Source organism: Piliocolobus tephrosceles, chromosome 9 (assembly GCF_002776525.5).
Source record: "Piliocolobus tephrosceles isolate RC106 chromosome 9, ASM277652v3, whole genome shotgun sequence".
NCBI classification, from domain to species: Eukaryota; Metazoa; Chordata; class Mammalia; order Primates; family Cercopithecidae; genus Piliocolobus; species Piliocolobus tephrosceles.
Window position 1 is genome coordinate 118598181 of NC_045442.1, and position 14777 is coordinate 118612957.

Genomic DNA, 14777 nt, shown 5'->3' on the forward strand with positions numbered 1-14777 from the left:
ACAGTCAATTAATGACAGGTGTTATCCACTGAAATACTGTGAAATGGGGTCAGTACATTGCCTGTGAGCAGGTCCCCTTTAGAAGGCTGACCAGCACACAAGACCCCAGGGGAAATGCTACAGAGGATGGCGGGGTTCACAGGGGGATGGTTTTCTGGAGTGATTTTTGGGGGGATTTTCTCCTGATCTCAAGGTTTTGTCTATTTATTTTCATTATCTTTGGTATTTTACGACTCTCGGCATTTGTTTCACAATGGATGCTTGTGGTGCTTACATAACAATCACTACAGGCTGGCGCAGTGGCTCACACCTGTAATCCCAGCACTTTGCAAGGCCGAGGCAGGTGGATCACCTGAGGTCAGGAGTTTGAGATCACCCCGGCCAACATGGCGAAACCTGTCTCTACTAGAAATACAAAAAGTTGGCTGGACATGGTGGTGCCTGTTAATCACAGCTACTTGGGAGGCTGAGGCATGAGAATCCCTTGAATGTGGGAGGTGGAGGCAGCAGTGAGCCGAGATTGCACCACTGCACTCCAGCCTGGGTGACAGAGACTCCATCTCAAAAACAAAACAAAACAAAACAATTACCAAAATTAAGCATTTCTGATGGACCAGAGGGTTTCTGTGCTAAACCCTCTACATGCATCATCTTTGGTATTTCTTATGTCAGCCCTGCAAATTAGGTATTGTTATTCTCATTTTAATAACAAGGAAACAGAGACTCACGAAAGTGTAAACCTAGCATTGCAGCTAGCAGACAGTGAAGCTGGTTTCTAAATTAGTGGCACAAAAGCAAGGTAGCCTCACGCCCACTGCTGAAAATGTGTAGAATACCATCAACTATCAATTAGTCCCTCTCGAGTTGAAGAAACACAAATTTGAAATGCATCTTAAAAGGTAAAAAATATGTAACTTCATTTAACTACCTAATAATAAACTCAAGGAATAAAACTCTGTTCATAACGCCTCATTGGACGATTACCTTCAATATCTCTAAAGATTTTCTGTGAAGTGCAAAAGTCGCGATCTTTTGCATACTGATACGGTCTGACTGTGATCCCACCCAAATCTCATCTTGAATTCCCACGTGTTGTGGGAGGGACCTGGTGGGAGGTCATCGAATCACGGAGGCAAGTCTTTCCTGTGCTGTTCTCGTGATAGTGAGTAAGTCTCTCACGAGATCTGATGGTTTCAGAGAGAGGAGTGTTCGCCTGCACAAGCTCTCTCTTTTTGCCTGCTCCCATCCATGTAGGATACGACTTGCGACTCCTTGCCTTCCACCATGATTGTGAGGCCTCCCCAGCCAGGTGGAACTGTGAGTCCAGTGAAACCTCCTTCTTTTGTAAATTGCCCAGTCTTGGGTATGTCTTTTTTTTTTTTTTTTTTTTTCTGAGACAGGGTTTCGCTCTTGTTGCCCAAGCTGGAGTGCAATGGCGCGATCTTGGCTCACTGCAACCTTTGCCTCCCGAGTTCAAGCGATTCACCTGCCTCAGCCTCGCGAGTAGCTGGGATTACAGGCGCACGCCACCATGCCCGGCTAAGTTTTTTGTATTTTTAGTAGAAATGGGGTTTCACCATGTTAGCCAGGCTGGTCTCAAACTCCTGACCTCAGGTGATCCGCCCACCTCGGCCTCCCAAAGTGCTGGGATTATAGGCTTGAGCCATTGCACCCGGCCTCGGGTATGTCTTTATCAGCTGTGCAAAAATGGACAAATGCACATACTAACTTCTCATGGTGCTTCCGGAAGCTGTGTCCTGGGGGCACAAGAGTTCAAATGCTGGCCTGGGGAGAGGAGGAAAGTCACTGGCCAGAATGAAATGAGATTTGTAATAATCCTGTGTCGATTTCATAAATGACAATAGCCAACAGGAAGTTTCATGCCCCTCTGGGTGGCATTAAATGGCACGGTCTGCCGAGCAGGTGCTTTTCCTTACCATGGGTGCCGAGCTGCCTGCTCACACGTGTATCTTTTATTTGGGTCCTTCTCCATCAGGTTCCGAATGAAGTCTTTTGCTGTTCAAAAAGAAGGCACAAGGGAAGGAGTCACTTTGCGACTTGAGATGTGACAACATGATCCTACCAGGTCTTCAGGAGGAGCATGTGTAGCATGAAAAACATGAGACCAGCCCTCCACAGAGACTACTGTACCTTGGACACAAAGGCACCAGCATGTGGGGAAAATGAAAGCCAGGGCTTGGCACTCTAGGGTGACCCAGTAGTGAGGAGGCCGCCTGGGACCCTGACTTCCAGCTCCAAGGCCCTTACTTCTAGTGGCTAGTGATATCTTTGGTTGAGAGGAGAGAAGTCTCTTTGTAATCATGTGCCTCTAATTAGGCCATCACTGCCTTAGAGAACTGTTTTGGTGACATCATCTCCACATGTTAGATGTGGCTGATTCAACGAAACCTGCTGAGTGCCTGCTTAGCCCACCAGGTCCTGAGCTAGGTGCTGTGGATACCAAGTCCCCAGAAAGCACCACGTGTGGCCTACCTGGGCTATTACAAACCCTGGAGCAGGAAACTGCAATGCAGTGAGCTGCGCCCTACTGGGGGAAGTGGGGAGTACCTGGCAGCCCAGGAGAAAGGATGGCCCAGAAGCAGGACCCTGGGAAAGTGAGGGGCCGGGTGGCAGAACTGATGACCTCATGGGTCAGGTCCAAAACCTGCTGCACTGCAGGGTGTGGCCCCTCAATGCCCACAGGACTGGGCTTCTGCGGGAAGGCTGTGCTCTTCTGAGGTCAGAAGGAAAATATTTCCTATGTGGCTCTTTCCTGTAAGCCTTGTACAACTATACTCCGGGCCCAGGTTTTGGATGATTGAAGATGAAACCAAGGCATTTCCACTCAGGAGGAAGTAACACAAATAATAAAATGCTCTCTTTGAATAGCCCACAGAGACCATAACACATTGTCCCATTCATGATCTCATTTCATCCTTCTGCTATGCTCTACGGTAGATGGAATATTGTTACCAGCTTCATCTTACCAGCGAGGAAACTGAGGCTCAGAGAGATTTCATTAATCTACACAGGCCTTGGTTTTGATCTTTATCCCTGAGGAAGAACAGTGAACTTCCCCAGGAACGTTTCAGTGTGGCATTTCGAATCCCAGCTCTGCCACTTACTAGGTGTATGATTTTGGTCAAGTTATTTCACCTTCTGGAGCCTCGGTTTCCTCATCTGTCAAATGGGGATAATAGTAATACCCACCTGACAGGCTGTCCTGAGGACTGAGTGAGGTAGCACACATACAGGGCGTCTTGTGCTCAGCATACAGTCAGCGCTCAATAAATCTTAGCTACTATTGGTTCACTCCAGGAGCACCCAGAACAGGGCGTGGCTAGGAGAGGTGGATGAGTGGGTCCCCATCTCTCAGCGTGGCTCGAGTCAGATGTCCCAAGCTTGTCCTCTTTCTTTGCAGGTCAAACCCAAATATGTAGATCATGAAGCTTCCTGAGAGCCATTATGAACTGTGTGCTGTGAGTGTGTTAATCCCCCACAGTTCATAGGCTGAAATCCCAACCTATGTGATGGTATTTGGAGATAGGACCTTTTGGGGGTAATTACATCATGAGGATGCAGCCCTCATGAATGAGATTAGTGCCCTTATCAAAGAGACTTGAGAGAGTTCTCTTGATCCTTTTGCCATGTGAGGACACGGTGAGAAGGACACAGTGAGAAGACAGCAGTCTATGAATCAGAAAGTGGGCCCTCACCAGATACTCAATGTGCTGGCGACTTGATCTTGGACTTCCTAGCCTCCAGAGCTGTGAGGAATAAATGTTTGCTGTTTGAGTCACCCATTCTATGGTATCTTGTTACAGCAGTCAACCAAGACAGGACCCTCAGGACTGTTCTGAGCCGCCCACGGTCCCCTGGGCCTGTCAGGGTCATGTGGTCTGGGTGTGTTGCAGGGGCCGCCCACTGGGAGCTGCCTGTCGGAGACCTACCAGAGTCAGAGATGTCATCCCAGTAGGGAGAGTCAAACTCATATTCTGCCTTGAGGATCTGCTCAAAGAGCTTGGAGTCATTTTCATCATAAAAAGGAGGGTAGCCGCAGAGCCTGGAAGACAAAATGGAGTAAAAGCTGGAACATCTGCATATCCAATGTGGTGATTTGACACTTTGCCTGGAAGGAAGAGACTTTACCAACTGAGTTAAGAAAATCTGGCAAAGCACCGTGGCTCACACTGGTAATCCCAGCACTTTGGGAGGCCAAGGCGGGCAGATCACTTGAGGCCAGGAGTTCGAGACCAGCCTGACCAACATGGCGAAACCTCGTCTCTACTAAAAAATACAAAAAAAAAAAAAAAAAAAAAATTAGCTAGCTGTGGTGGCTGGCGCCTGTAATCCCAGCTACTTGGGAGGCTGAGATGGGAGGCTGAGCAATGAGCCAAGACTGCACCACTGCACTCTAGCCTTGGTGACACAGTGAGACTCTGTCTCAAAAAAGCACACATCCCATAGGCATAGGCAGCACAGGAGTAAAACTGCGATGTAATGAATAGCCAAAAGGTTCAACTCAGGTCATGATCAAAGGTAAATATAACTACCGAAGTCCCCCCTTAACTCTGCACAGAATTAACCACAGAGTTCCACACACCCTAAAAACCTACTGGACAGCCTTCTTCACATAAACGTTATTGATCTTACTGTCTGCAATACTGTCCCTAACAGAGGATGAGCTGATGGAGAAAACCAACAAAATATATGTTTAATATCCGTTTCAGGGCCCTTTCAGTTTCATTTTATTTCAGAAATCATCAGAGGAAGAAAATGAAATTTTATGACCTTGAGTATCAAGTTGCCACAAGACACCATAACCTGCACATTGTCACGCACATAACCTGCACATGAGCACGCTGCCATGCCCAAACTGGGTACGTGGAGGGTTGTGGTTCTGCCCACTAATATGCAGTAAGTATTAGCAGGGCTGACACACGTTGTAAGACTGCAATAGCATAATACTACCCATTTTTCCATGGAACCATTTCAAGGTTGATTTTTAACGAATCATATTGATGCTGGTGCAAGTGACTTCTAATTTAGAGTTCCGGTGGGACAACAGTCATCTGACACACGTAACGGGAGTGGAAATTCTCATTAATTAGACCCACTACAATTTGTTCCATAAAATCATGGATTCTCATTCCAGTTCTGAAATCACTTTCAATGCTACTTTTACCACTGATGCATTTTTTTGGACCAAAATTTCCTTCCCTGAAAACACAAAGGGCTGGCCTAGAAAATTCCTAATATTTTTTCCAGCTTCAAGATACTGTGGCTCTATGGTTCAGTTTGGCTGGCTAAAACACTCAGGAAAAGACCTAGCACATGCTTGGGGCCCATGTGGAGGCAGGGGCTGGCCTTGGTTGGCACTGGACGGCCAGGAAGAGGTGGGCCTGAGACTGCAGGAAGACGGTGCTTGATTTCAGGAGGCCAGGGGCAATGCTGCGTGGTGCAGAACTTGCTTCTTGGGCTGCGACAACCCAGAGGGTGGCAGCCACGGTGGAGTTTATTTATTTATTTTTTCTTTCTTGAGATGGGAGTCTCCCTCTGTCACCCAGCTGGAGTGCAATGGCATGATCACAGTTCACTGCAACCTCCACCTCCTGGGTTCCAGCAATTCTGCCTCAGCCTCCCGAGTAGCAGATTACAGGTGCCTGCTAGCATGTTGTGCTATTTTATTATTATTATTTTTTGTGAGATGGAGTCTCGCTCTGTCACCCAGGCTGGAGTACAGTGGCGTGGTCTTGGCTCACTGCAAGCTCCACCACCCAGGTTCACACCATTCTCCTGCCTCAGCCTCCTGAGTAGCTGGGACTACAGGCGCCTGCCACCACGCCCGGCTAATTTTTTGTATTTTTAGTAGAGACGGGGTTTCACTGTGTTAGCCAGGATGATCTCGATCTCCTGACCTCGTGATCCACCCACCTCGGCCTCTCAAAGTGCTGCGATTACAGGCATGAGCCACCGTGCCCCGCCAGTTTTTGTATTTTTAGTAGAGATGGAGTCTCTCTATGTTGGTCAGGCTGGTCTCCAACTCCTGACCTCAGGGGATCCACCCACCTCGGCCTCCCAAGTGCTAGGATTACAGGTGTGAGCCACCACGCTCGTCCCATGGTGGGAGTTCTGACCCAAACAAGCCCTGAATTGTACCATATAGATCAACACAGCCACAGCCTAGGGACTAGTCTAATGAGAACAAATTAACAAGAATCAACAGACTGCAGAACTGCGAGGGATTAGACTGTCAGCACATAAGAAATGCAATACAGGTTAGAAACACCACCTTGGCACCGCCATTCCTCAGCTGTTCCTCCCGTGGGACGCACGTCACCAGCCACCGCTGCACAGGGGTGTGCCTGATGACATTTTTAAAGGCTGTGAGACATTCTGTGGGCCCATAAGAATCAAAATCATCTCTCCCCACAAGGTTGCTGTACGGGCTAAGAGCCTGGAAAATTTCATTTCTAAAGATGTGCTGCTTTTGGTGAAATGAGCAAGAGCCACGGCTTCCGAAACCACCAGGCACATAGTTCACTGCCCACGGAAATCCTGGAGCTCTGAGATGGGTCTGCCATTTCTCCCACGATGAGGATTCGGGCAAAATGAAATGTGCATATTAGGAAACGCAGACAGAGCAAAATGTTAGTTCATCTTGGAAAAAAACCTAAATTCTAGATATGTGAGGTTTTTGTTTATTTACAACCGCGTGTGTTTTTCTTTAGGGTTTGGCTTTCTTTGCAAGGAAAAAATTCTTTAAGAAAATTCCAAGAAAGATTTATTCTCTGGGTGCCAATTTTTTAAATGTATATTCCAGTTTCTTCTGGCCTTAGCTCTTTTTTGTTTCCAAATTTTCGTATTATAGGATATTGTGTTTGTGCAGCTACACTGAGGACACAGAAAAAGGAAACGGATTGAGCTTGGAGCCTAAGTAAGTTAAAATTAAGAAAAAAGATTTAAAAATAAGGATTGTAAAATAACAGAAGGACAAACAGAAGTTACAAAATCTTCCTTAGATCTAGAAATTTCAGAGAGCTCCCTGGTCAAGCTATATCATTAGCAGGTTTGCGTGGAGGTGATCTAAGAAGAGAAGTAACAGCCTTGGGCTGTTTCACTTGATACACAGAGGACCTCTGTGACCATGGGGCCGCCCATTCACACTGGTAATCCCAGGGTTATTTACGAATGTTCCAGAAATGTGGCTTCTTTTACATATCCAACCCTTTAAATAATCTACAAATTATATCGCCAAGGGTCCTCAAAGGCAATAATGCCTTTCCCAATTTTTCTAGGCTTCAAAGTTCCTGATTCAGAATAACACTGGCATTTGCAACTGTCACACCCAATCAAGGCAATTCAACTTCAAAGCACTCTTCACTGCCTCCATCCCAGCCTCGGGTCTACCTTCCAGGAAGAACTCCTACACCTTACTACCTTTCCTGCTGCCTTTTTTCCCCCTCCCCTCAGCCCCTTGGGTCTAGAAGCGCTCACAGCTCAGCTGCAATGAAGCCCAGGGTCACAGGTGCTATTCCTTGTGGTTCCCAGACCTCCCTTTTCGTATACAGTCCTCGCACATCCCTCATTTTAAAGGCGAAGAAACCAACAAGCAGCAAAAATCAGGGCCTGAGCCTGTTCTGTCAGATTTTAGGCCTGTGTTCTTAACCATTTTGCTCATGCACTAAAGGGAGGGGGCTCGAGAACTGAACTTTGGACTTCAATCTGACTTTGCATTCTCTCTGTGGGGCATTTAGTTTGCCCTACCTGCCCCTGCACCTGCAACTGGAACCCTCTGATTGGACCCTATCTCCACCCCCAGCTCCCACAGGCAGGGTCTAACAAGTAAGATGCTACTTGGGCCAGGCGCAGTGGCTCATGCCTGTAATCCCAGCACTTTGGGAGGCCAAGGTGAGCAGATGACCTGAGGTCAGGAGTTTGAGACCAACCTGGCCAACATGGTGAAACCCAGTCTCTACTAAAAATACCAAAATTAGCTGGGCGTGGTGGCAGGTGCCTATAATCCCAGCTACATATGGGAGGCTGAGGCAGGAGAATTGCTTCAACCCGGGAAGCGGAGGTTGCAGTGAGCTGAGATCACACCACGGCACTCCAGCCCAGGCAACAAAGTGAGACTCCCATCAAAAAAAAAAAGTGGTGCTAGGGGAGTACCAGCCACAGCCACGTGGGACACCAGGCGGTGACTGTTATATTTTATTTAACAGTCAACAGACACTCAACATGTGATCCTCCCTCTTAACACTTTTTTTTTTTTTTTTTTTTTTTAATGAGACAGGGTCTCTCTCTGTCACCCAGACTGGAGTGCAGAGGTGCAATCTCCCATCTCCCAGACTCAAGAGATCCTCCTGCCTCAGCCTCCTAAGTAGCTAGGACTACAGGTGCATGCCACCATGCCCAGCTAATTTTTTTATTTTTGTAGAGACAGGGTTTTGCCATGTTGCCTAGGCTGGTCTCAAACTCCTGGACTCAAACAGTCCACCTGTCTCTGCCTCCCAAAGTGCTGAGATTACAGGCATGAGCCACTGTGCCTGACATCGTAACACATCTTTTTTTTTTTTTTTTTTTTTTGAGATGGTGTCTCACTCTTCACCCAGGCTGGAGTGCAGTGGCGCCATCTCGGCTCTCAGCTCAGTGCAATCTCCACCTCCCAGGTTCACGCTATTCTCCTGCCTCAGCCTCCTGAGTGGCTGGGACTACAGGTGCTCGCCACCATGCCCGGCTAATTGTGTGTGTGTGTGTGTGTGTGTGTGTTTAGTGGAGATGGGGTTTCACCTTGTTAGTCAGGATGGTCTTGATCTCCTGCCCTTGTGATCCACCCGCCTCAGCCTTCCAAAGTGCTGGGATTACAGGCGTGAGCCACCGTGCCCGGCCAACACATCTTTAAGTGTACACTACACTACTGCTGAGTACAGGTGCAGTGTAGCAGGGGAGGTCTCTCAAACACATTTATCTTGCTTCACTGAAACTGTATATGCCCAGTGATTAGTAACTCCCCATGCCCCTCCCTCCAGTCCCTGGCGGCCACCATTTCCACTCTTTCATTCTACGAGTTTGACTATTTTAGATACTTTGTACAAGTGGGATCATGCAGTACCTGTCTTCCTATGCCTAGCTTATTTCACTTAGCACTGTGTCAATATCTTCCAGGTTCAGCCATGTTGTCACATGTTGCGGAACTCTCTCCTTTTTAAAGGCTGAATAGTATTCCATTGTATGCACCTACCGTGTTTTCTTTATCCACTCATGTTCATGGGCACTTAGCTTTATCCACCTATTCAGCTATTGTGAATAAGGCTGCTATGAACATGGGAGTGTTAATTTCTCTTCAATATCTTGATTTCCATTTTTTTTGGAATTGCTAGATTATATGGTAGTTCTATTTTTAATCTTCTGAGGAATCGCCACACTGTTTTCCATAGAGTCTACACCTGCAAATCCTCCCCAGACCTTGCCTTTTTGATCTGTCAATGACATACAAATGGCCAACAGGCATGTGAAAAAATGCTCAATATCACTAATCATCAGGCAAATGCAAATCAAAACCACAAGGAGATGCCACTTCCTACCTGTTGGGATGGCTATTATCAGGCAGTGATTTTTAAAAAGCATTTCTGTATGGATTTTTTTTTTTTGGAGAGAGTCTCACTCTGTTGCCCAGGTTGGAGTGCAGTGGCTCAATCTTGGCTCACTGCAACCTCTGCCTGCTGGGTTCAAGCAATTCTCCTGCCTCAACCTCCTGTGTAGCTGGGATTACAGGTGTGCACCACCACACTTGGCTAATTTTTGTGTTTCTAGTAGAGACAGGGTTTCACCATGTTGGCCAGGGTGGTCTGAAACTCCTGGCCTCAAGCAATTCACCCACCTCAAGCTCCGAAAGTGCTGGGATTACAGGCATGAGCCACCACATCCAGCCCCGTATGGATCTTTTTTTTTTTTTTTTTTTTTTTAGGTTAGGTAACAGTAGAGTTTATTTATTTATTTTTTTATATTACACTTTAAGTTCTAGGGTACATGTGCATAACGTGCAGGTTTGTTGCATATGTATACATGTGCCATGTTGGTGTGCTGCACCCATCAACTCGTCAGCACCCATCAATTCATCATTTATATCAGGTATAACTCCCCAATGCAATCCCTCCCCCCTCCCCCCTCCCCATGATAGGCCCCATTGTGTGATGTTCCCCTTCCCGAGTCCAAGTGAGCTCATTGTTCAGTTCCCACCTATGAGTGAGAACATGCGGTGTTTGGTTTTCTGCTCTTGTGATAGTTTGCTAAGAATGATGGTTTCCAGCTGCATCCATGTCCCTACAAAGGACGCAAACTCATCCTTTTTTATGGCTGCATAGTATTCCATGGTGGATATGTGCCACATTTTCTTAATCCAGTCTGTCACTGATGGACATTTGGGTTGATTCCAAGACTTTGCTATTGTGAATAGTGCCGCAATAAACATACGTGTGCATGTGTCTTTGTAGTAGCATAATTTATAATCCTTTGGGTATATACCCAGTAGTGGGATGGCTGGGTCATATGGTACATCTAGTTCTAGATCCTTGAGGAATTGCCATACTCTTTTCCATAATGGTTGAACTAGTTTACAATCCCACCAACAGTGTAAAAGTGTTCCTATTTCTCCACATCCTCTCCAACACCTGTTGTTTCCTGATTTTTTAATGATTGCCATTCTAACTGGTGTGAGATGGTATCTCATTGTGGTTTTGATTTGCATTTCTCTGATGGCCAGTGATGATGAGCATTTTTTCATGTGTCTGTTGGCTGTATGAATGTCTTCTTTTGAGAAATGTCTGTTCATATCCTTTCCCCACTTTTTGATGGGGTTGTTTGTTTTTTTCTTGTATATTTGTTTGAGTTCTTTGTAGATTCTGGAAATTAGCCCTTTGTCAGATGAGTAGATTGCAAAAATTTTCTCCCATTCTGTAGGTTGCCTGTTCACTCTGATGGTAGTTTCTTTTGCTGTGCAGAAGCTCTTTAGTTTAATTAGATCCCATTTGTCGATTTTGGCTTTTGCTGCCGTTGCTTTTGGTGTTTTAGACATGAAGTCCTTGCCCATGCCTATGTCCTGAATGGTACTACCTAGATTTTCTTCTAGGGTTTTTATGGTATTAGGTCTAACATTTAAGTCTCTAATCCATCTTGAATTAATCTTCGTATAAGGAGTAAGGAAAGGATCCAGTTTCAGCTTTCTACTTATGGCTAGCCAATTTTCCCAGCACCATTTATTAAATAGGGAATCCTTTCCCCATTTCTTGTTTTTGTCAGGTTTGTCAAAGATCAGATGGTTGTAGATGTGTGGCATTATTTCTGAGGGCTCCGTTCTGTTCCATTGGTCTATATCTCTGTTTTGGTACCAGTACCATGCTGTTTTGGTTACTGTAGCCTTGTAGTATAGTTTGAAGTCAGGTAGCGTGACGCCTCCGGCTTTGTCCTTTTGACTTAGGATTGTCTTGGCAATGCGGGCTCTTTTTTGGTTCCATATGAACTTTAAAGCAGTTTTTTCCAATTCTGTGAAGAAACTCATTGGCAGCTTGATGGGGATGGCATTGAATCTATAAATAACCTTGGGCAGTATGGCCATTTTCACGATATTGATTCTTCCTATCCCTGAGCGTGGTATGTTCTTCCATTTGTTTGTGTCCTCTTTGATTTCACTGAGCAGTGGTTTGTAGTTCTCCTTGAAGAGGTCCTTTACATCCCTTGTAAGTTGGATTCCTAGGTATTTTATTCTCTTTGAAGCAATTGTGAATGGAAGTTCATTCCTGATTTGGCTCTCTGCTTGTCTGTTACTGGTGTATAAGAATGCTTGCGATTTTTGCACATTAATTTTGTATCCTGAGACTTTGCTGAAGTTGCTTATCAGCTTAAGGAGATTTTGGGCTGAGACGATGGGGTTTTCTAAATATACAATCATGTCATCTGCAAACAGGGACAATTTGACTTCTTCTTTTCCTAACTGAATACCCTTGATTTCTTTCTCTTGCCTGATTGCCCTAGCCAGAACTTCCAACACTATGTTGAATAGGAGTGGTGAGAGAGGGCATCCCTGTCTTGTGCCAGTTTTCAAAGGGAATTTTTCCAGTTTTTGCCCATTCAGGATGATATTAGCTGTGGGTTTGTCATAAATAGCTCTTATTATTTTGAGGTACGTTCCATCAATACCGAATTTGTTGAGCGTTTTTAGCATGAAGGGTTGTTGAATTTTGTCAAAAGCCTTTTCTGCATCTATTGAGATAATCATGTGGTTCTTGTCTTTGGTTCTGTTTATATGCTGGATTACGTTGATTGATTTGCGAATGTTGAACCAGCCTTGCATCCCAGGGATGAAGCCCACTTGATCATGGTGGATAAGCTTTTTGATGTGCTGCTGAATCCGGTTTGCCAGTATTTTATTGAGGATTTTTGCATCGATGTTCATCAGGGAGATTGGTCTAAAATTCTCTTTTTTTGTTGTGTCTCTGCCAGGCTTTGGTATCAGGATGATGTTGGCCTCATAAAATGAGTTAGGGAGGATTCCCTCTTTTTCTATTGATTGGAATGGTTTCAGAAGGAATGGTACCAGCTCCTCCTTGTACCTCTGGTAGAATTCAGCTGTGAATCCATCTGGTCCTGGGCTTTTTTTGGTGGGCAGGCTATTAATTGTTGCCTCAATTTCAGAGGCTGCTATTGCTCGATTCAGGGATTCAACTTCTTCCTGGTTTAGTCTTGGAAGAGTGTACGTGTCCAGGAACTTATCCATTTCTTCTAGATTTTCTAGTTGATTTGCGTAGAGGTGTTTATAGTATTCTCTGATGGTAGTTTGTATTTCTGTGGGGTCGGTGGTGATATCCCCTTTATCATTTTTTATTGCGTCTATTTGATTCCTCTCTCTTTTCTTCTTTATTAGCCTTGCTAGCGGTCTGTCAATTTTGTTGATCTTTTCAAAAAACCAACCCCTGGATTCATTGATTTTTTGGAGGGTTTTTTTGTGTCTCTATCTCCTTCAGTTCTGCTCTGATCTTAGTTATTTCTTGCCTTCTGCTAGCTTTTGAATGTGTTTGCTCTTGCCTCTCTAGTTCGTTCAATTGTGATGTTAGAGTGTCAATTTTAGATCTTTCCGGCTTTCTCTTGTGGGCACTTAGTGCTATAAATTTCCCTCTACACACAGCTTTAAATGTGTCCCAGAGATTCTGGTATGTTGTATCTTTGTTCTCATTGGTTTCAAAGAACATCTTTATTTCTGCTTTCATTTCGTTATGTACCCAGTAGTCATTCAGGAGCAGGTTGTTCAGTTTCCATGTAGTTGAGCGGTTTTGATTGAGTTTCTTAGTCCTGAGTTCTAGTTTGATTGCACTGTGGTCAGAGAGACAGTTTGTTATAATTTCTGTTCTTTTACATTTGCTGAGGAGTGCTTTACTTCCAATTATGTGGTCAGTTTGGGAATAAGTGTGATGTGGTGCTGAGAAGAATGTATATTCTGTTGACTGGGGGTGGAGAGTTCTAGAGATGTCTATTAGGTCTGCTTGGTGCAGAGATGAGTTCAATTCCTGGATATCCTTGTTAACTTTCTGTCTCGTTGATCTGTCTAATGTTGACAGTGGAGTGTTGAAGTCTCCCATTATTATTGTATGGGAGTCTAAGTCTCTTTGCAAGTCTCTAAGGACTTGCTTTATGAATCTGGGTGCTCCTGTATTAGGTGCATATATATTTAGGATAGTTAGCTCTTCCTGTTGGATTGATCCCTTTACCATTATGTAATGGCCTTCTTTGTCTCTTTTGATCTTTGATGGTTTAAAGTCTGTTTTATCAGAGACTAGGATTGCAACCCCTGCTTTTTTTTGTTCTCCATTTGCTTGGTAGATCTTCCTCCATCCCTTTATTTTGAGCCTATGTATGTCTCTGCATGTGAGATGGGTCTCCTGAAGACAGCAGACTGATGGGTCTTGACTCTTTATCCAGTTTGCCAGTCTGTGTCTTTTAATTGGAGCATTTAGTCCATTTACATTTAAGGTTAATATTGTTATGTGTGAACTTGATCCTGCCATTATGATATTAACTGGTTATTTTGCTCGTTAGTTGATGCAGTTTCTTCCTAGCCTCGATGGTCTTTACATTTTGGCATGTTTTTGCAATGGCTGGTACCAGTTGTTCCTTTCCATGTTTAGTGCTTCCTTCAGGGTCTCTTGTAAGGCAGGCCTGGTGGTGACAAAATCTCTAAGCATTTGCTTATCTGTAAAGAATTTTATTTCTCCTTCACTTATGAAACTTAGTTTGGCTGGATATGAAATTCTGGGTTTAAAATTCTTTTCTTTAAGAACGTTGAATATTGGCCCCCACTCTCTTCTGGCTTGTAGAGTTTCTGCTGAGAGATCTGCTGTCAGTCTGATGGGCTTCCCTTTGTGGGTAACCCGACCTTTCTCTCTGGCTGCCCTTAAGATTTTTTCCTTCATTTCAACTTTGGTGAATCTGGCAATTATGTGTCTTGGAGTTGCTCTTCTGGAGGAGTATCTTTGTGGCGTTCTCTGTATTTCCTGAATTTGAATGTTGGCCTGCCCTGCTAGGTTGGGGAAGTTCTCCTGGATGATATCCTGTAGAGTGTTTTCCAATTTGGTTCCATTTTCCCCCTCACTTTCAGGCACCCCAATCAGACGTAGATTTGGTCTTTTGACATAATCCCATACTTCTTGCAGGCTTTGTTCATTTCTTTTTCTTCTTTTTTCTTTTGGTTTCTCTTCTCGCTTCATTTCATTCATTTGATCCTC

The 14777-nt window shown here is 44.8% G+C and overlaps 1 protein-coding gene across 3 annotated transcripts in view; it reads right to left on the reverse strand.

Moving 5' to 3' along the window:
* Window positions 1-14777, reverse strand: part of CAMK1D (calcium/calmodulin dependent protein kinase ID) — a 507832-nt gene that overhangs the window by 17290 nt on the left and 475765 nt on the right. For all 3 annotated transcript variants that reach the window (XM_023223230.3, XM_023223231.2, XM_031936220.1), the window contains 2 exons: window positions 3951-4063; window positions 1938-2016 (listed from right to left, as the gene is read on the reverse strand). In XM_023223230.3, coding sequence (XP_023078998.1) covers window positions 1938-2016; window positions 3951-4063 — 192 coding nt within the window. The remainder of the gene's footprint in view (window positions 1-1937; window positions 2017-3950; window positions 4064-14777) is intronic.